This window comes from Rosa rugosa, chromosome 1, assembly GCF_958449725.1.
Source record: "Rosa rugosa chromosome 1, drRosRugo1.1, whole genome shotgun sequence".
In the NCBI taxonomy this organism is placed as follows: Eukaryota; Viridiplantae; Streptophyta; class Magnoliopsida; order Rosales; family Rosaceae; genus Rosa; species Rosa rugosa.
Window position 1 is genome coordinate 13,943,298 of NC_084820.1, and position 20,835 is coordinate 13,964,132.

Sequence of the window (20,835 nt, forward strand, 5' to 3'; positions counted from 1 at the left end):
AGAGTTGTATACACAATGAATGCAGGGGAAATTCTATTCCATTTTCTTTGCATAAGCACCACTGATATACAAGCCAAAAATAGAAGGATCAGCTGCAAATTGTATTACTATAAATTAAACTGATTACAATTGAGTTTTCTGTGATCCCCAAAATTCTCCATGGCACGGAGAACCACCAAAGTTGAAGGAAAAAAGAAGAATCAATAATATACATACATAAAGGAATCTTCAGTCATCTACAAAACTATATCGAGTCTGCTCTTGTGTACTCAGTAAGATATTCTTAGTAGCCCAACCCCGGGCCACCATTTGTTCATTCAACAGGTACATATCACCCTGTGCACGCCGTTTGCACTCATCAATCAATTTTGGCCATTCGTTTAGAGCAGAGTCTAATGCATCTCTAGCATCTACCATGTCCGCCCACCTATTCTCGTCCATAAGCAGGACTTTGCGGATATAGCATGCCTACATAATGAACTGGTTAATGGGGGAAGAACTCACTAATTTAATAATATTGCAAAAGTTTTCCTCTTCTATTTATATTCTGACAAAAACATCTGTTACCTGCAACAGACCCTTGATAATATCTGGAGTGCTGGCTCTTTCCCGTAGACAAAGAAGAATTCCATGCTGTAATTGATTAAGGAGTTGAAATTAAGATCATTACAGGGTAGATGATACATGAGCACATGACACACATGTTGAACATCCATCAATAAACTTACTTGCTTAGTTCTTCGTTTTCTTGTATAAAATGTCTCCATGGATATGAAGTAATAATCATCATCACTAGTAGATCTCATCGCCATCATGGATAACTTGGGTATTTGATTCTTTGGATCCAAGTACCCTATTCTGATGGGCCATAATCCTTTGTCTGATTCAAACCTCAGTTACTAGCTTTAGCTTATAGGCACTTACAATAAAAGAAACAAACATTGAAACAAGGCTACGAAAGAAATGCATGTGTAAGACCTAACCTTTGCACCGCAGGAAATCGATTCCTTCTTCTTTACTCACTTCTGCAGGTGAAGGAACTTTACCTAACTTGATCCAAGTATTTAGCAGAATTTCAAGTCTATCCTGAAAGAACGATAAAAAATGAGATGCTGAAGCAAAACATGTATTAAGGAATTGCAGTTCCATTAATCCTCTAAAACAGGGAAATTGTACAGGTACAAATTGGTGTCATAGTGAGACTACCAAGCACATGCTTCTAAAATAGCAGAGGTAAAAGGGAGAATGCTCACTCACCTTACTTAATGTTTGTAAATGGACATGTTTAAGCCCTTGATATATTCCACAAAGGTCAAGTGCTGAGAAGATGGGGTATACAACAAAGGGCAAGCCTGTCTGCAACCTGGAATGTCAGCCAAAAGTTAGAAATGTATAGGAACAATAGGATTCGATAACATATCAGTGAAGACACCAAACAGAATAAGTAATTCCCGAATATGGAAGTAAAAAAGAACCTTTGGTTGTTCTTCAACAACATATTCAACAATGCAGCAAGCAAAAGGCCAAGGTTATCAAAGCACACTGTTTGAATCTGAAAACCATACTATCAGTTGGGATATACAGAAGGATAGTTGATAGAACCTCAATGTTTAGGAAAGATTATATACCTGTGCCTTTGCCGAAAGTTCACCAAGATTATCTGCTATTGCAAAGCTTCTATGAACAGCAGACTGCTTAGACAGAGGAATAACTTCAACACTCAAAATGAGAAGGTGCTAAACCTAACTCATAGTAATAAAAAAAAACTTGTAACTCAGTTCTTACACTAGTCGCTATATAGCAAGCCAAGCTTATTTGTTTTGCAACGTTGGCTAAAGATGCAAGAAGCAGGAAATACTGAGGATATGCAGGTGTCAACAGCTCAACTCCAACACTCAACGTGAACAGAACAGAGGTTGAAAACCGAACTCTCTTCAAATGATATAACAGGAAATTATCAATTTGCTGAAGCCCTGTATATCACATTCCAAAGCAAAAGCAATCCAAAATACAGTACAAGTCCCTACCTTCAAATTGGTATCAAAAGCAGACGCTAGACTAGCAGTATAGATGCACCTACTCAGCCGTCCAAGTCCATCCTTCAAGACCCAGTTAAGAGCAGCCGCCGCTGGAAGCGAACGAGAGTACCCAATCCCAATGGCCCGAAACATTGCCTAATCAGTGCATCCCCAAGTATAACTAACCATATAAAACCAAAATTCATTCATTTCTTTATCTTCCACTTTTACATTGATTTTTGATTCTTTACTCGCAACATTCTAATCCATCCTCATAACACAAATCCTTTTCACTCATTTCACCCATAACATTTACACATCATTTCTATTTCCATTTCAATAACTTGATGAAGAAAATGAGGTGCATAAAATTATTACCTGAGTAGCAAGAACCTGCAGCGCAGAGCTAAAAACGCGGTGCAAGAACTTCCATTTCACATAGCTCATATAATTCCCACTAACTTGCTTGGGAATAAAGAAATCCCTGACAGCACAACTACAGACTCTATAAAATTTCCGAAACCCATCGTCCAAATCCAAACCAAACGACGCCGCACGGCCATCAACACCGACTAATTGCAAGCAATCCCCATCCCAGAAGTACCTGGAAACCCGACCCGACCTCCGAATCACGACCGGAAGCCGACCCGGCGGCGTTGAAGGACCCGGGTCTTCTCCGAGGCCTTCTTCCGGCTCGTACCCAATTGAGGTTCTGAGGGAGTTGGTAAAGGTTGGGGCTTTGAAGGTGGTACGGAGCTTCCTGGGGAGTGGCTTGCGGGGTGTGAATTGGGGTTGTGGGGTTTTCCATGAGAGGAGGAAGTGGTGGGAGTTGGAGGCTGCATAGAAAGATGATTGCATGAGAATTGGAACTGTGGAAAATTAGGGTTTTGAGAGCTAAAAGGGGTCTAATTTTGGCGCCTTAATAGTGAGAGGTTCAGGGTTTAGGGGTTTGGAAGTAGAAGGAGCGGTTTGTACTGAATGAGCAGTACTATCATGACACCATCATTGAACAGAAAAAAGGTTGGTCCTTTTCTTTTTCTTCTTCTTTTTTTTTTTGTCTTTTTCAAATAAAGTGCAAATCGGAATGCCGGAAAGTGTTTATTTTAAGAGTGGGAAATAATTTTGGTTTAAGATATCAAAATGGGAGAGCACGTATTTGTTATAGCGCACGTTCGATTAAAGTTTTGACACTTTTAAATTTAATGGAGTTTCATTTTTTTTTTTTTGTGAAATAATGGTATTTCCATTGATAATATCGCATGCCAAGAAGGCCATTACATACCCACCCGCTGACACATAATAATTGCGAGAACAAGGTTTCGTGGAGGAGCCACAGTGGCATATATGATAGACCAACTATATTTTGAACTTATCGCTCACTTAAAAGTGAGCCTATAAGCTATGGAAAAAAAAACCATAGCGAATAGACAAGCCAAACTACACTCGTTAGGTTCCTAATACAAGGAAATTTATGGTAATTTCAACATAGGTTTGGGCCAAGAGCCTAAACCCTAGCCCAAATTTAGAAGTTAATGGACTAAGGTCGAACCTCAGCCCAACAGGGCAGTCACCAAGGAGATCTCCAGGCCCAGCAGCCCGATTTGGGCCCAGTCCGCCATCCTTCCCATCACCCTCGTCGTACGTTGTCTTCCGGCAGAGATCTTCTGATCCGGGTTCCCCGACCCCACGACCCAACGCCAGCGATCGAACCCATGGCGGCACCGTCGGTGCAAGATCCAAACCGCCACAACCTGCATCACCCGTCGCCCAAGCCACGCCGCCGCGACCTGCGTCACAACGGACCAAACCATCCCCGATCCCAGCCTTGCAAACCACATCGCCATCGATCAAGATCCATTACGCCGGCGATCCAAGAAACCCATCAGCGGGGATAGAATACTGGTCCGGACAGCACGACCATCATCGTCTCCTCCATCCCAGCCGAAACAAATGACAAAACCAGAGAGAATCCCCCCGACGGTGTCCCATGGGTAGTAGTTCTCCCGTCTGGCAGCAAACCCCATGACGGCGGGAGGCCAGAGGCCAAACCCGAGGGCCGGGCGCTGCCTGACGAGAAGAAATTTGCAACCTGAAGGTTTTTAGGGTTTAGGTGAGAGAGAGAAAGCCTCGGGTCCTCCTTATTTTTGTTGATGTTTTAATGGAGTTTCATGGTCGAATGTTTAGAAAAATAATCACACGCTCGATCGAATGCTGGAAAGTGGTTATATTAACTGAATAAGAAAAAAAATTATTTTCACTATCTTTTTTGTCGTCCAAGTACCAAAAATGAAACTTTTAGAAACAACCGTGAGAGTTAATAATTGTTTTTCTATAAGGATGTCAAACGAAAAAGAGAATTTGCTTTTTATAGCACATGTTTAACGGAAGTTTGAAATGTCATAGAATTATCAAAATCAGAAAGTGCAAGATTTTCCTTTTAACTTGGTAGGGTGAATTCAAATGGGAGATGTAGAGAACTTCTGCACAAACATTATGCAAACTCATTGTGAACTTTCTACTGTCCAATATTCAAGCCTCTAGTGCTCCTTGCTTTTCAAAATGACATTACTGAATAGAAAGTTATGAGGTCATACAACAAGATGCATAGCCTTCATTTCAATGATGCATGCACCTGCTACGTTTTCTTAAAATAGATACATAATTGAACACCAGGATAAATATACAATAGTAGAAGCATCATGGAAAATGGACATGCCAATTTCCAATTGCTGATGGAATCAGACTCTATGAACTTCATCTATCCAGCTTTCTCTTTTCCTTTTTCCGACTTGAATTGAACCCCAGTCGTTTGTCTTCCCCCTAAGTGAAAACACAAAGAACAAATATGCGTAAAGACAATGCAGAATGGAGCATAACTTCACAAATCAATAACACAGATTACTCACCTGGCAAGGTGCAATTTGCAGCTTCTGCGGCGCGGAAAATTGTAACATCAAGTACATTGATGCTGTCAGTCAACTCAAAGACGCACACATCACCCACTTTCAGATTATTGTCATGCTTAAATTCAATCCATCCAGCTTGTAATCTAACTGTTTTATGGACATGATAGATACCAAGACGCCACCTCCTCTTATTAACCCGAAGTTTGATGCGACTACAATGCCTTCCAAGATGTCTGTAGGCAAAAGTACGTGGAAAATGCTGAAACAGAAACAAAGGAAAGCATGTAAGACAACAAGAAAAGTTTCAGAAATCAAAACAGATATGAGAGGAAGTATGCTAGCTTGATATTTCTAGTACTGATATCTACATGAAGAATCTAGCAAAAGTTGTGATGGCCAAGCACAATTGTCTCTAGAAATCTTACCACACAAGATCCCCTAATATACGAAGGAGACATGGCAATCAAACAAGAATCAAGCTTGTCAGATTTGGATATGAAATCTTTAGCTCTGTGACGAGCTATAAGTTCTCCGATTCCATTAGATCCAGGCATTTTCCTTAAAACCTTATATTTCCATCCTGTGATTTTTTGATTGCTAGACGAGCCACTAGCACGTGTTATGCTTCTTTTTGCTTTAGCTTTAGAACTGTTTATCTTTCTCTTCTGAAGCCCTGATGATTTCCTCATTGTTTTTGCTTTTGAGCATCGTGGAAACTCGTCCAGAATTTCAATAGAATCATCACTTTTTCCCTCATCTCCATCTCCATCGCTTTCTTCTTCCTCTTCTTCATCTTCATAACCATCTTTGTCTTCACTGTCAGCTTCATTTTCAAATTCATCATCATCTTCACTGTCAGCTTCATTTTCATCCTCCTCACTCTCTTCATCTTTCTCACAATCATCATCATCCTCCTCACTCTCTTCCTCTTCTTTGTCATCATCGTCGTCATCAGTGTACATCCTCCCAAGAACCTCATGTTTTGGTTTCGAGCTAGAAGTCCCTCCCACATATTGTTCCGCTGGAAAATCATCTTTTCCTGTAAAAGCTTAAACAGGATGTAGGTTACAAGCCAGACAAAATGGGCAAAAAAGAAAATAAAATAAGGTAAAGATTGCAGTGAAAACAAACTATGTATTCCTTACTTGTAATTCCTGGTTTGGGACCATGTGTCTCTTTACCAATCCAGCTTCTACTGTCTTTCTTGTGCTGCTGATGACTTGGTACTGAAGATTTCTCCCCTGCTCTTCTTGAGCAGGTTGGAAAGTCATCCAAGATCTGAACAGATGAGTCATTACTATCAGCTTCTTCCATCCCTCTGGAGCTACCAACACGCATTGATTTCGGTGTGCCACTTACTCCAGTAGCGGCAACTGCAAACTCCTTTCTGCAAGCATTCTTCCCATATATGTGGACATAGAACTCCGAATTTCCATTATAGAAAAAAACTAGAAACTCGCAACCCCTTAAACCATTCTCAAGCACAAATTCCTTCCAACCATTTTGGAAATAGAACTTCTGATTGACCATTTCAACATCAACAAGCCAAGTCTGAGTGCCGATTCTAAGATGGCACTGTTCAGGTACTCTCTCATCAAAATGCTCAAGAAAAGCTCCGGGAATTTTCTGTACATTAGGAATAAAATCAGAATATAAACCAAAACACTTTTATTTAGACCCCAATAGTGACAACGATGTTCATATTAACTAAGAAAAGGTGATACTTGGGAGAAGTAAGTCAGTGACTTAGATCAGTTTACATATTATTGGGATTTTAGTACTGCTTAGGCAGCTATAGGTTGGGTTTAAGGGACTAAAGAGGACTGGTTCTTATTGTATAACCTAATTACACTCCAAATTGAACCAAATATTGGTGGAAGTGGTTCATTAATTGACTCAAAATTATGAACTCAGTTAATGGGAATAGCAAGATAAAATCAACAGACACACCTAATTACAGAACAGAAAGTAAAGATGGAAGCTTTAGCACTCAAGAGTCACAACCATTGATCAAAGCTCATCTTTGAATTAGGAAACTTCAAAACATCTACCATAGAGAATGAAAAAAAGTTATCTTTTTATTTTTCTCTGTTTTCTTACAACTAATAACTGTGAATTTTCTATTTTATTGTGAAATGAAACAAACAACATAGGCAAAATCATAAAATGAAACCTCTGTGTTCAAAACTGCTGAGTCAAAGCCTAGTTTGAGTTATTGAAACTGCAAAACCCACCATTAACATAAAAAGATAAAGGTTTGGTATCTCTCTTTGCCTTCTATCAAGTAACTGACTGAGAGTTCCTCGTTTTTAAGTGAACAGAAACACACAGTAAATTCTATGAAGCATGAATGAAACTCTATCATCCATAACTGTGGATCAAAAGCTCTCACTTGTTTCAGTGAAACTACAAAACCCAGATATATTCATAGACAAATTAACCATTTTAACTTTACTGTTCTTTCAGTTCTCATGTAAATGGTAAGTATATATGAGGAGCTTGGACTTACCAATCTGTTACAGAAGTGATCCCCTATAAGAACCTTGAAGAAAGAGGGTTTTCTTGTTGTTGCCATCAAGATTTTGCTTCTTCTGCTTCTCCTTCTGATTTTCTGAATGGAGAGGCTATGTTAATCTGTCAATTGTTTTCTTTGGTCTGTCAGCTTATAAATATTTCAGTACTGATCTTAAATTTCTGTCATAACTTTTTAGATTATTATACTATCTATTTTGTTTCTTGCACTTTACTAATTTTTTTAATCTATATTACTATTTTGGTGATTGATATGGAAAAAAAATGCAGTCTGCACTAAAATCAGTATGACTCAATATGGCAACGTTGATTACTACACAGCACATGAACATGGTCAGAAAACATCTCACATTAATTTTATGGTGGTCCAAAAGCAATCCCATTATGATAGTACAAAACTACAAATAGTAAACTGAAAAATCCAAAGGTAATTGGAATTGAAGAAGCTTTCAATTACTTCTTTATCTGTTATGTACACAAGAATGTATAAAAGAGGTAATGCAATATAGACATCTCAGTTCTATGCAGCAAAGTTGGTCATTGACTCATTTCAGAGCATAATGTGATAATAAATCTTCCTCACCAAACCTTTTGAAAATGACATATTTTTGCTTCACAGTAGCTAAAGATATATAACTTCCAAATATTTGATTTAAAGTTTTTCCAATATTATCATTCTAAAATAAAGAAGATGGTGAAAATTAAATGGTCATAGTAAAGATGGATTAGATACTGGCTATAAAGGTATGTACCAAAAAGAAGAACATAGATCGCATAGGTAGTGACTGATTCCTTCAAATGATAAAGAAAGTTGATAATACACTGACAGTTAAAACATTAGATATTTGATATATTCTAATGTTTTTTTTTTTTAAAGAGGAGCAAATGATTTCACTCCTACCCCCATGGTGACTCGAACCCATGACCTGGATCTTAGGTATATTCTAATGTGATCAAAACAACAATTCAATTCTCAGAATTATTTACCAGGCATCTCCTTTAATTCATTAATTTCAATTGAACCTTGACCATGATTTTCCTTCCACGAAACACAGAAAATAAAAGAACAAAGACATCATGTATGGAAATATTCACAAATCAACAGACTACTTACCAATACCAAGAACAACATTTTTCCCAGAATTTCTAGGCTTCTAGCCATTGTATACATCAACATTTCCGATTCAGTATCAATAACTTCATCTATGAGGGAACTACTGGCTTGATTAATTCTAGTTCCTTCAACTGAATTTCAAACCTACCTATCTTTACCATGTCGCTTATCCTAGTTGGCCTTTCCAAACTTCTGCATCACCCTCATTGCCACAGGAATGTTTTCCACCAAACCTCCCTACTATTTCATATTATTCCCTTAATGTCTTCACAACTCAATGATCTATCCATAAATGTTATCTTCAACCCATAATCCTTTAAGTAAAAGAACTTTAAGAAGTTCCCATTTAGAACTTCATGTCAGCAGCAGACCAAAAGAAAGGGCAGAGAAAAGAAATCTCAGGTGGCCTCTCTAGTGCTTCTTCGAAATGACATTAACGAATTTTATAATTATGAGATCAAGTCTAATATATCCTTCTCTTGAACACATGTAATTGCTTAACAACTACACCATTCATGATTGATGGCCAGACTAGTTCACAAGCCAATCTACCAATATAACATATTAACCTAAACAGTCTGAAACCAAGTCTTGGAGAAACTAGATGTTACATTCTGCATATGACAGTTGAAAAATAGGACATATATAAGCAATAAGGGAGAGAAGCAGCGTGGGATCTAAACATTTCAGTTTCCCAAATTAAGGTGCACTACTAGATTAAAGTGTATCACTTCATCTCTCTGTTCCAGTTGTTTTAATTTTTTCGAGTTGAATCATTCCTCAGCTGCTATCCTTCCCCCTATACAAAACACAAAAGAACAAAGGTATGTAATTAAATTATGCAGAAGGGAGGCCGAATAAATTCACGAACCAACAGATAACTTACCTGTTAACTAGGTGCAAACAGCATCTGTAACGCGGAATATTTCAACATCATATTGAAAATTGATGGCATCCGTCAAGACAAAAACACAAGCATCACCAATCTTCAAATTATTGGCATGCACAAATTCAGACCAGCCGGCCTGTAATCTCGTTGCAGTCCCAATATAACTGACCTTGACAAACCAAGAGCTCTTCTCAACCCAAAGGATTACGTGGCCAGGCTGCGGATTAGTAAAATGTATTGCGGCAAAACTCAGTGGCAAATTCTGAAAAAGAAAAGGAAAAACAAACAAAGGGAAAGTGTGAAAGACATATAGAAGTTCTTCATCCTGATATAGATATCGGCACATTGTGTTTCCTTCAATTTATTTCACCCTGATATAGATATCAACATATAGAAGTTTTGAAATTTGTGATGGTAATCAACATATAGAAGTTTTCAAATTTGTGATGGATACAGAAAGCTTACCAGAAAAGCTCCACGAGCATATGTGGCAGACAAGGAAACCATGAAACAAGGGTTGACAGAATTAGATTTGAAAGCATTAGCTCTTTGTAGAGCTATAACTTTTAGGATCTTTTCCTCTCTAGACAAGCCATCAACAGTTTTGATGTTGGTTTTTACTTTTGCACTAGAACTCTTTCTCTCTCTCTGGTGCAACCTCGATGCTAATGTATATTTCCCCACTGTTCTTGAGCATGGTAGAGAATCGTTGAGGGTTCCAACAGAATCACCATCATCTTCCTCCTCAACCTCTTCATCTTGAGTTTCTTCTTCTTCATCATCTTCATTTTCGTCGTCATCCTCCTCATCATGATCATCTTCATCACCAGAATCAGTATCAGAATTATCTGCAGGTAAATCGTAATGGATGGAATTGATAACATGGTTAGTCTTTTTGGCACTTCAATCAAATAAAAAAAAAAAAGAATTGCGAACACATATTAATGGTAGAACAAAGAACAGTTGTATTCCGCACCTATTATTTCTGATTTGAACCAATGTGCCTTTTTCCTTTTCATTTGTGACTTCTCAAGATGTGGAACCCTCTTTCGAAAGTTAGGGGTGATATCTGCTCTACCACTAGAACTTGTTTTGTTTTTCTTGCGAGGCAGAGGACATGAAAGCAAAGATTTCTCCTCTGTTCTTCTTTGACAGGGTGGAAAGTCGTCCAAGATCTCAAGAGATACATCATCATCATATTCATTAGCTTCTTCCATCTCAGGAATTACACACATATTTTTGCAGGTATTTATTCCAAATATGTCCACATGGAAGTCTGAGTTTCCAGCATAACGGAAGACTAGAAGTTGACCATACTTCAAGCCATTGTCTTGCACAAAGCGATTCCACCCCAGTTGGAAATAGAACTTGTGATTAACCTTTTCCACATCAACAAGCCAAGTTTGACCTAGGGTTTGAAGAAAGCACTTGGGAGGTACCTTTCCATTAAAATACTGGAGAAATGCTCTAGGGATTTTCTGCAATGAAAATGATCAGGAAGGCAGATTGGTTATAATGATTCTCATAGCATAAACCAGTTAGACCCCGATATGAACAAAACATAGGTAGTACATAGACTCCATAATACAAGAATATGGGTTCATTTGGAGACTAAATGGGATAAGTACAATAAATATTTCACCCCCCTTAAAATAAAGCAAACAGACCCCAAGACTTAAGATGGTAACATTCGTTTGGAGTACAAAGCACAGGGGAAGTAAAGTCTCAGACTTTAAGAATCAAAATTGTTGATTAGAGTTCATGTTTGAATAATGGAAATTGCAAAATCCTCTATGAATGTCAAATGTAATCTCTTTAAGTTTTTCTTTAATTGATTTCTTTCAGTAATTGCAAATAGAATAATTGTTCATTGTAAATATGTACACTATAACCAGTTTAAAGATTCTATATATACTGTGTTCATTAGGGAGTCCAGTACGAATATGAACTGCTGGTACTTGTTCATAGACTCCAAAAAACAGACTATGAACTCATTAGAGACTAAGTAGGAATTAGTATAAATAAATCAAGCAAAAAAAAAAAAAAAAAAAAAGGAACCCAATAAACTAAAAAAAATAACAATTATTAGTACAGAACAGAGATATCCCCAGTTCTATGTGAACTGAAACACTCACTTCCATATTCAAAACTGTTGATTCAATCAAGGGAAACTACAAAACCCACTTTGAAATAAAAATCAGTCTTTTATACTTTTTCTTTATTTTCTTGGATTAAGGACAGGGATATAGACATGTTATATGTGGACAAACACACAAAAGGCCATAGCATCCATAAATCTTGATTTCGAGCTCAAATGTGACTTTTGAAAACTTCACATATACCCTTTTGATATACCAAAAGAAAGAAAATGCAATATTTTTGAAGTGTTCTTTGTTTCCAGGCAAAATACAAAACAGATATTGATATGAAAAAGTAAAAACAGGGGGAGCCATATACAGGGATTCTTCATTTTTAATATGAAGTATACAGTACAGAGGGAGCTTGGACTTACCAATTTGATAGAGAACTGATCACCCTGAAGAACCTTGAAAAACGAGGGGTTTCTTTCTGTTGCCATAAAAAACTTTGTTGCTTCTTTCTTTCTTGCTCTTCTCAATCTCAAGTGTAGAGAGAGTCACAGAGAGAGTAAAGAACTAAAAAGAAATTAAATTTCTAAGCCACTCTACTTTTTAAATGTTTATTATTTTTCTTCTTTCCTTGCAATATATTACGTTTTATTGCACATTTTACTAATCTAGCTTTATGTGTTCAATGCAGTCTGCAATATTGGTGATCAGTTTGTGACTAAATATGGTAAGGTTAGTCCACATCACCTTGACATGGTCAGAAAGCAATCTCCCAATTGACTTCTCACAATTCTATCCCAATATTTTATCTAACATAATTGCAGCTGCATAGATTGTCCACAGCAGAACATATATGCAGAGCAGGGACTATCCGGAGACCTACCCACTTTAAATACACCAAATTAAGTGATATGCAGTTTCATAGTAAATGTGATAGTTGAGCTCAAATGACATTAGTTAATTAATCGATATCAAAATGACGAAAAATGTAAGCTTCCAGTACAATGTCATTGATGTCATGAGATAAGGAGGAAGGAGGTTTGGTGAGGTAAGAATAGTGGAGTGCTAATCAACTTACTATACCAGAAATTTCTTGAAAACACATTTACCAAACAAAAGAGATCTAAGATTATTTACCTGGAATCTCTTTTATTTCTTTGACTTGAATTGATCCTCAGCCATGGTTTTCCTTCCACCAACACACACAAAAAAAAAAAAAAAAAAAAAGAAAGAAAGAAAGAAAGAAGAAGAAGAAAAGAACAAAAGCATATCAGAAATTAAGACAAATTCACAAACCAACAAATTGAAGTATTAGCTCTCACAACAGAGATATCTTTCCTCAGTATTTATAGGAAATGGATGCATTGGTGTTACCGATTCAGTATCGCCTACTTCATCTTTGATCGGACTAGTGGCATGATTAGTCCTAGTTTCTCATTCTCAATCTTATGAGCCTCAGATATCTACATTAGCATGTCTGTTTTCCTAAGGGACTCTACCAACTTCTTTATGCAGCTACTATTTCCTTACATATGTCAACAAAGAATTATGAATCTCTAACATATTAAACAGTGAGAAATTCATCTATCTTTAGACGAGTTCCCTACACAAATTCCTTCCAACCCTTTGGGAAATGGAAAATAGAAATTATTAATCTTTTCCACATGAACAAGCTCTAGGGGTATCGCCATCAAAATGTTTGTAAAAGCCTGAGGGATTTCTTGTACTAAAATGTGATTAGGATGTAAATAGAAATGAATGTAGTAAACCTAGCCACAGGCTAATTTAGACCTAGACAACTTATGTTTATATTTTTACCAACAATGAAAGAAACGCTAAAAGCAAAACTCTCAATAGTGAAAATAGGTCATTTTCAGTCTCCAAAGTTATCACAAAGAGTCGATTAAAGAAGCATATAAGAAAATAGTCAGAAATTATTTGGTGGATGTAAAGCATATTTGGTAAATGTCCTCACCAAAAAATCAGTACATCCTCTTGGTAAGGGTCTTAGGCGGATGTACTGATTTTTTGGTGTTGTAGCTTCTTATTGTTCAAGGCGTAGTAGTCTAGGCTAGTAGTCATTTTTTATGTGCAGTCAGTGCACTACCTAAGCAACGATTGTAATATGAGGGGTGTTTGTACCCTTCATGCTTGACCGAGTGAGGTCGTATGATTTTATATCAATGGATCAGTCTTCCATTCCCCTAAAAAAAAGAAGCATATAAGAAAATGATTGTAAGAGTAAGAAAAGGGGATACTTAGCACAAACAAATGAATACATTAACCAGGGAATAATACGATCTTGGGGTTGAAGGAGGTTGAGTCTCTCATCAACTATGACTCAGTGGTTCAGTCACAGTGGGGATAATAAACCAATGCAATTTTGTAAATTACAATCTCCATAGATTGTGGTGTAATCCTTCTGATTTTCCTTTCCTGCAAATCGTAATAACAGGCTTTATATGTGAAGTGTAGAATAGTGTGTGTACGTAGAAGGTGTTACTTACCAATATGATTCTTCTTCTTCTTGAATTAGGGATTTTCTTCTTCTTGTTCCCCTTGATTTTCTTGCCACCATGATTTTTTTGGTTATTGGGTTTTCTTTTCCTTTTTTGTTCTTCACCATTAATAGTGGTTTTGTTTTTGGTCAATATGTTGCAGCAGTTCTAAACTTCTAATTAATATACCTCAATGTTTTTTTTTTTTTTTTTACATTAGAGGCCAAGAGGGAGATCGAACCTCTTAACAGCAATTCCTAATCACCCTCACCACTAAGGATTTAGTCCTTGGACTAATTCTAATATTCCTTTTTCCATTAGGAAAGAAATAATCTAATGTTTAAGGAAAAGAGATTCGAAAGAGAATGTAGAGAGAATTGTTGTTATATTATTGAGAATAGGAGCCCTATATATAGGGATTACAAAGTACATATTCTAATGTTACAAGGAATACTAATCCGAGTAGGATTAGGAATTCTAGAACCTTCTCTCTTATTACTACTCCTAGTTTGATAAGACACACTAAATCGATATTCCTTCAACACTCCCCCTTGTGCCGCTCAAACTTGGTGGTGACGCTTCATCCGTTGCCTCGTTAAAAACCTTGCCAGGTAACAAAAACCCAGTGGGACAAAAATAACCCTGGTCGAAGGACAAAAAGAGCACAACACGTCATTCACTTTTCGAGATCGAACATGTAGACATCATAACTCCCCCTGATGTCGATATCTCCCCCTGATTGCTACAATCGTGGGAGTTCGGATAACTTTCTCAATCCGATGCTCTTCACATGTTTCTCGAAGGTGGATTTAGGTAACGACTTAGTGAATAAGTCCGCTACATTATCCTCTGATCGGATTTGATTCACTTCAATCTTTAGAAATGATTGTTGTTGCTGATTATAAAAGAACTTAGGCGATATATGCTTGGTGTTGTCGCCCTTGATGAAACCTAACTTCATTTGTTCAATACAAGCTGCATTATCCTCATAAATGCATGTAGGTTCATCTGTGGTAGACTTCAAACCACAACTTCCTTGAATGTGTCGAATTACAGACCTTAGCCGTACACATTCACGTACAGCTTCATGTAGAGCAATAATCTCTTCATGATTTGAGGAAGTAGCAACAAGGGTCTGTTTCGTAGACCTCCAAGATATCGCAGTGCTTCCCATGGTAAAGACATAACCTGTTTGGGAGCGACATTTGTGAGGGTCAGAGAGGTACCCTGCATCAGCAAAACCGATCAAAACATCATTGTCATTTTGATGGAGGGGAGTAGGGTGAGGCAGGCTACCATGGGCGGCGACGACGTCAACATGGCCGGCGGCAATCCTTTGGACGGTGACGTTTTGCCTCTTAGGTCCGATCCCACATTTCCGTCATTCCTTTTCTCTCTGTAGGGATAAAATGGGCCCATATCAATCGTACCTTTTAGGTATCGAAAGATTGTCTTTACACCAATCCAATGGCGGCGTGTTGGCGTAGAGCTATGTCGAGCTAACAAGTTCACTGCGAATGAGATGTCTGGTCTTGTGCATTGAGCTAAGTACAATAATGCGCCTATTGCACTCAAATAGGGCACTTCAGCTTCTAATGGTTCTTCGTCCTCATCCTTTGGGCGAAACGGATATTTTCCTGGCTCAAGACTACGACCAATCATGGGAGTACTCACATGCTTTGCTTTATCTTCATGAAAGCGCCTAAGGATTTTATGAGTATATGCAGACTGATGGATCAAAATTCCATCACTACGGTGCTCGAGTTCTAAACCGAGACAAAACCGTGTTTTCCCAAGATCTTTCATCTCAAATTCGGATTTCAAGTATTTAGCAGTTTCCTTCAACTCATCTAGAGTTCCAATTAGGTTCATGTCATCGACATAAACTGCTTCGATTGCAAATCCGGAACTTGTTCTCTTAATGAACAGGCATGGGCATATTTCATTGTTAATATATCCCTTCCCAATCAAGTAGTCACTTAGACGGTTATACCACATCCGTCCGGATTGTTTTAATCCATATAGTGAGCGTTTTAATCTTATTGAAAACGCGCTCCGTGGTTTAGAGCCACTTGATTTGGGTAATTGAAGTCCATCTGGAACCTTCATATATATCTCTGAATCTAGATCCCCATAGAGATATGCTGTAACCACATCCATGAGCTGCATGTCAAGTTTTTCGGAAACTACCAAACTGACAAGGTAGCGGAACGTTATAACGTCCATTACGGGAGAATACGTCTCCTCGTAGCGATTTCAGGGCGTTGTGAGAAACCTTGCGCCACAAGGCGGGTTTTATATCTTACCACCTCATTTTTCTCATTACGCTTTCTAACAAAGACCCATTTATGGCCAACAGGCTTTACATTTGGGGGTGTCTGCATTACAGGCCCAAATACCTGTCTCTTTGTTAGTGAATCCAATTCAACCTGGATCGCATCTTTCCATTTAGGCCAATCTGCTCTTTGTTGACATTCTTCAACAGAGCGAGGTTCGATATCATCATGTTCTATAATTCCTTTTGCAATATGATATGCAAATGCATCATCAATCGCCACAGAATTTCTATCCATCATCTCATGTACACTAGTGTAATTTATGAAGATCTCTCTATTCTCTGGAGTTGGTTCTGACATTGGAGCGTCCCCCAATGATGTCTCTTGGACATAACCATAATCCGGAATATTCTCATGAGATGGATTATTTACATCGATGATTAATGGATTATTCTGTGCCAATCTCGCTATCTTTCTTGGGCGAAAGTCTATCGAACCTATGGGCCTCCCGCGCTTCCTGGCAGGAGCCATGGGCCTAGCCACAACGTCACCATCACTGTGAGAGGGGACGTTGGCAAAATGCTCAATTGCCCTTGAGATAGCGTCATGTCCTCTAATTTTAGGGACATCAATCCTTGCAGGCACGTTTGCAGCAGGTGTGTGTGATCTCATCACTTTAGCGATATCAGAAAACGCATCAGGCATCGATTCTGCTACGTTCTGAAGATCGAGAATTCTCCGCACTTCAATTTCGGACTGTGCGGTTCGGGGATCAAGATGAGACAGAGTGGGGACAGACCACGACAATTCCTGTCGTTCCTGTTGAACATTGATGTTCTTATCTCCCCCTAACGACGGGAAGACTATCTCTTCGAAGTGACAATCCGCAAATCTAGCGGTAAAAAGATCGCCTGTCAAGGGTTCTATGTAGCGGATAATCGTTGGAGAATCATATCCAACATAAATGCCTAATCGTCGTTGAGGACCCATTTTGGTGCGCTGTGGCGGCGCAATAGGCACATAAACTGCACACCCAAATATGCGTAAGTGTGAGACATTAGGCTCATACCCAGTCACCATCTGGGACGCAGAAAAGAGTTGAGTGGCAGTGGGCCTTAGACGAATAAGCACAGCTGCATGCAATATTGCATAGCCCCAAGCAGAAATAGGGAGATTGGTGCGCATTACCAATGCCCTAGCGACCATTTGTAGTCGTTTAATGGCGGCTTCTACGAGAGCATTTTGAGTGTGAACATGAGGAACTGGATGTTCAACTTCTATCCCAATGGACATGCAATAATCATCAAAAGTTTTTGATGTAAACTCCCCAGCATTGTCTAATCTTATAGACTTAATAGGTTGATCAGGGTGGTGAGCCCGTAACTTAATTATTTGTGCTAGGAGTTTAGCAAATGTAGCGTTCCTTGTGGACAATAGCATGACATGTGACCAGCGGGTCGATGCATCAACCAACACCATAAAATATCTAAATGGTCCGCATGGTGGTTGAATAGGTCCACAAATATCACCTTGGATTTTCTGCAAGAATGGTATAGTTTCTTTGGTGTCCTTTGCATAGGATGGTCTCGATCCCAATTTTGCTAAAGAGCAGGCTTTGCAGAACGAATGATGGGCTTTAGTAACAACCAATGAGGAATTTGGTTGAGCCACGAAGTCACAAGCGACTTGAGAAGTAAAATTTGGAGACAAATGAGCTTTGGTGGCGTCAATGCCACCCTGAGGCCGCAGGGGGATGGCGGCGCCGGCCAAGGATGGTCGGATTTGGGGGTGAACGGCGCCGTGAGGCGCAGGGGCTCCTTCGGCGTCCAAAACCGAGTTTTACTTCTTTTCATTCTGAAAAAGGGATGTCCGTGTGAAGTCTTTAATATACGGATCATCATGTCACGACCTGGGTGTCCCAAACGGTCGTGCCAAAGCCTATATGTGTCAGAATCCCATAAATCATCTCTCATGACATGGTTGGATTCAATTATTCGAATAGTGGTTGCATACAACTCACTAGATCGACACATAAGTTTCTCTAATACTCGGTTATTTCCGTAGTCTTTAGAGGTGATGCAAAGGAACTTTTGTCCATTCTCACAATGTGTTGCCACATGAAAACCATTGGCTCTTATATCTTTGAAGTAATAAAGTTAGAAAAATATGTCTACGACATGAGATAAAATAAATCGATACTTTATTAATAATAGCCAATGATTACATCAAAGTTTCGTGACCATTTATCTAATCCACAATAAAAATCAAACATTAGACAAATTGTAGTCACTCAATTCGTTCGGTAATTCCAATTAAATATGACCAGGGAAGTAGAGAGATGTCGGTGGAGTTCTCTCTTAAGTACCACTAATCTCAATTACTTTCCTAGACATCATACTTAATTGAGTACGCCTAGAGGAAAAGAGATCGATAATTCAATAAGTCATTTTATTGATTAAGGCATAATTGCCATTACATAATTCTTGGAAATTAAAAGACTATATATATGCTAAATAAAAATCTGCGGCATTCTATCTTCATCGCCAGATTTAAAGTCTTTTATAGCTCGATATCTTGATTACCATTAATCAGGTACTCCATAAAATACCATGAAGAGGATGCTCTCTTGATTGAGATGTATTGACACAATACATATGGTCCCTAGGACCAATGGCGTTAGAAATAGTGCTACCATGGCCAAAAGTGGCGCCATGGTGTCCAACCTTATACCCTCAACGTCATGACTCCTATGGTCATGTTAGGGTTTTCTCAATCAATTTGTTCTTTTGTGTTTTCCACAATCATGCATAAATAATATGATGCAGAGAGCCTCCGAACAATATTTCATAACTCTTTCAAAGTTTTAGTGAAGCAGATATTATTCCATCGTGCTTCCATGTTCGGAAAGTTGTGAATGTTACTAAAACGTTCACTAGGCGCAACCTAAAGGTTGTTAGCGTTATCCTCATTCATGTACTCAAACTGGAGGGCCATCTTCATGTGGCGCTTCATCAGGGTAAATGCCCTGGAAATTTCTATCTTAGTTTGTGAGTCTTGAGCGGTTCCTTTAGAACATGGCTCTTGGATTGTAGGCAAATAAATATCCCGTGCCCGTAGAATCCAATGGAGTAAAATCAAGCTCGTTCAAGTTTGATATCCAAAAAGGAGAAACAAGAACGGATTAGTTTCGGAGTTAATGCTTCCACGAAAACTAGTATCAAGATTTCCGAGCCTTAATGCTACCAAGAAATCGATTTCCAAGAAATTTGGATTAGACTGAAACAATGATGTTTGAATGGTCAAAATAGATGCTCACGAACGCTCTTAGTCCGTAGCTTACGAACGCTCTTAGTCCGTAGCTTACGAACGCTCTTAGTTCGTTAAATCGATGCTTACGGACGCTCTTAGTCCGAAGTCTTACGAACGCTCTTAGTTCGTTAATTGCGTGAATCCCCACGATTCCGCTTTCTCAAGAATCGAACCCACGTTTATAAGAAAGGTGGGATGTAGAAGAAGGGAGGTTGCAAGTCCCCGAAGAAAAAGAAGGAGAAATTTAATTCGGAAAGCGGGAACTTTAATTATAAAACTTACTTGGTTAATTCGAAGCTTGAAACCTTGATTCTTGAACTTATGAAGCTTGGATTATTGTTGATCGATGGAAGGAACTTTGGATGGTTCGGTGATGATTGCAGCAGAGGATTATAGTTGCTGCTGAAAATTGCAGAAAACTGGGCCGAAAATATGGCAGCTGCAAGTCCAGTTTCGGTGGCCGATTTTGGTGGTTGTCAGACGACCGGAAGGGCTGCAGGAGCAGCAGCGATGTGCGGTGGTCCGAGGGGGCTGCAGGGGCAACGGAGATGCAGGAGGAGGCAGGGCCGAGAGGGCTACAGGCTTCGGCTAGCAAGGGCTAGGTGCTGCGGCAGATTTTGGAGTTGTTTTTGGTTTTCTGTTTTTGTGGTTAAAGCTCGTGCTGATAACGTGTTTAAGGAAAAGAGATTCGAGAGAGAATGTAGAGAGAATTGTTGTTATATTATTGAGAATAGGAGCCCTATATATAGGGATTACAAAGTACATATTCTAATGTTACAAGGAATAGTAATCTGAGTAGGATTAGGAATTCTAGAACCTTCTCTCCTATTACTACTCCTAGTTTGATAAGGCACACTAAATCGATATTCCTTCAACATCTAAAGCTTTATACATCACGCAAAAAAGAGTGCTTCTTGAAGGAATTATTAGTTGCAAACTTGCAATGTGCCAAAAGATTCCACAAACTTAACAGCCTACCAAAACTGACACCTCTGAAGACTGAAAGGTACATACTTCCTGTACAACATTGTGTCTTATATTTTATGTTTTTGAATTAATACCTTGCTAATCAGAATGAAATAGTCACCTTTGATTGTATTAGATTTTACTTGTCCAATGGTTTGTATTTTGTTAGGACGGAAACAGTCACCAGTGATTATGTAGAACTGTTTCGATACAAGTTAATTATGCTCATCTTCATTGCAA

At 38.6% G+C, this 20,835-nt stretch overlaps 3 protein-coding genes across 4 annotated transcripts; all 3 read right to left on the reverse strand.

The window, feature by feature from the left end:
* Window positions 1–79: 79 nt before the first annotated feature.
* LOC133719697 (protein root UVB sensitive 4) lies at window positions 80–3,034 on the reverse strand. Its single transcript, XM_062145866.1, has 10 exons — window positions 2,397–3,034; window positions 2,028–2,174; window positions 1,786–1,932; window positions 1,629–1,691; window positions 1,476–1,552; window positions 1,258–1,363; window positions 984–1,086; window positions 729–880; window positions 568–633; window positions 80–468 (listed from the first exon to the last, which is right to left on the reverse strand). The coding sequence occupies exons 1-10, from the start codon at window positions 2,874–2,876 to the stop codon at window positions 229–231; spliced, it is 1,581 nt and encodes a 526-aa protein (XP_062001850.1). The 5' UTR covers window positions 2,877–3,034; the 3' UTR covers window positions 80–228.
* A 1,523-nt stretch (window positions 3,035–4,557) lies between these two features.
* LOC133727320 (B3 domain-containing protein At4g34400-like) lies at window positions 4,558–7,571 on the reverse strand. 2 transcript variants are annotated; one of them, XM_062154914.1, is made up of 5 exons: window positions 7,434–7,571; window positions 6,070–6,550; window positions 5,350–5,963; window positions 4,925–5,183; window positions 4,558–4,838 (listed from the first exon to the last, which is right to left on the reverse strand). In XM_062154914.1, the coding sequence occupies exons 1-5, from the start codon at window positions 7,497–7,499 to the stop codon at window positions 4,777–4,779; spliced, it is 1,482 nt and encodes a 493-aa protein (XP_062010898.1). In that variant the 5' UTR covers window positions 7,500–7,571; the 3' UTR covers window positions 4,558–4,776. The 2 variants fall into 2 exon arrangements, with proteins under 2 accessions (XP_062010898.1, XP_062010897.1); XM_062154913.1 differs by having other exon boundaries at window positions 5,350–5,972.
* A 1,476-nt stretch (window positions 7,572–9,047) lies between these two features.
* Window positions 9,048–12,729, reverse strand: LOC133727321 (B3 domain-containing protein At5g18090-like). Its single transcript, XM_062154915.1, has 5 exons — window positions 11,972–12,729; window positions 10,436–10,937; window positions 9,925–10,307; window positions 9,457–9,721; window positions 9,048–9,369 (listed from the first exon to the last, which is right to left on the reverse strand). Exons 1-4 carry the CDS (start codon window positions 12,035–12,037, stop codon window positions 9,464–9,466), a joined length of 1,209 nt encoding a protein of 402 aa, XP_062010899.1. The 5' UTR covers window positions 12,038–12,729; the 3' UTR covers window positions 9,048–9,369; window positions 9,457–9,463.
* Window positions 12,730–20,835: the final 8,106 nt, after the last annotated feature.